General features: G+C 58.3%; 2 protein-coding genes across 3 annotated transcripts in view; one reads left to right on the forward strand and one right to left on the reverse strand.

The window, feature by feature from the left end:
* LOC104869909 (basic proline-rich protein-like) overlaps positions 1–960 on the reverse strand; it is a 50,726-nt gene that overhangs the window by 47,037 nt on the left and 2,729 nt on the right. The window contains exon 1 of one of the 2 annotated variants that reach the window (XM_010635305.2): positions 912–927. The exons of the other annotated variant lie outside the window; for it this stretch is intronic. The gene's annotated coding sequence lies outside the window, so the exon portion shown is untranslated. Of the gene's footprint in view, positions 1–911; positions 928–960 lie in introns of those variants that run through there. 2 annotated transcript variants of the gene reach the window in all.
* The window catches only part of Nr2e1 (nuclear receptor subfamily 2 group E member 1), a 21,160-nt gene continuing 20,206 nt past the window's right edge, over positions 7–960 (forward strand). The window contains exon 1 of the mRNA XM_010635318.2: positions 7–54. Coding sequence (XP_010633620.1) covers positions 30–54 — 25 coding nt within the window. The 5' untranslated portion in view covers positions 7–29. The remainder of the gene's footprint in view (positions 55–960) is intronic.

Below are 960 nucleotides of genomic sequence, written 5' to 3' on the forward strand. Positions count from 1 at the left end.
ACCAGCCGCTTCGTCCCGGGACCGCCAGCATGAGCAAACCGGCCGGATCAACAAGTGGGTACCTCTCAGGCCGCCGTGGGCCCAGGCGCGCTACCTGGGGCGGGCGATCGGGTGGGGAGGCCTGGGATGTCCTGCCCAGAGCACTGAGCTCCGAGCCCCAGAAAGGGACCCCACCGGGCCTTGTGCCCTTTGGCCCAGCCCCCTGTGGACCGCGAGAGCTGGAGCATTTCGTGGAGAGAAAAGAGCAATTTCGTTCCTTCTGGATTGCTTGATCCTCCTTCTCTCTGGTGTGACGGGAAGGTTGAGACCCATACAACTACTAGTCCAGCAAGTTGTTTCCATTTAGTCTCCGTGTGCTGGGGATATGAGGGGTACGGCGGGGGTGGGTATTGGGCAGCAGCTTCAGGCTGCAGCAAAACTTAGAGCTCCGGCGCGCAAAAGCAACTCTGTGCAAAGCCGATTTTGAATGGAATGCTTTGCACCCCGTTTCTAGCTATTTCAAATAATCCTGCAAACTAGGAAGCAGAAACAATTTAAAAGTCACATTTTCCTTAATCCTAAATCCGCGTAGGTCATAACTGGGGAATTTAAAGTATGGCGAACCACTCTAGCAAAGAGAGAACCAAATCCCTAATCCCAAAGACTTTTCGAGTCGCAGCTCTGCAGAGGCAGGAGTGCGCGGCCTGTTCCCTTCCTCCAACTTTCTTACCCTCCGGCTCTCCCACAAAACTCGGAGCAGCGCACCTGACCCCAACCCATCGCCAGACTCAGGAGCTACTGGAGCGTAACGAGTGATGGCATTTGGGGGCATAGTCCCTTCGGGACCCGGGAATATGCAGGCCTGCTCTGGCCTTGCGAAGGCGCGGCCGCGGTCCCCGCATTTCCACCGGGCTTCCCAGCTCCCGCCTAACCTGGCTTGGCGGCGGCGGGTTCCGCGGTCCGTGGGGGGGGAGCCACCGC

Source organism: Fukomys damarensis, unplaced genomic scaffold (genome assembly GCF_012274545.1).
Source record: "Fukomys damarensis isolate Sample0158 unplaced genomic scaffold, DMR_v1.0_HiC HiC_scaffold_14, whole genome shotgun sequence".
In the NCBI taxonomy this organism is placed as follows: Eukaryota; Metazoa; Chordata; class Mammalia; order Rodentia; family Bathyergidae; genus Fukomys; species Fukomys damarensis.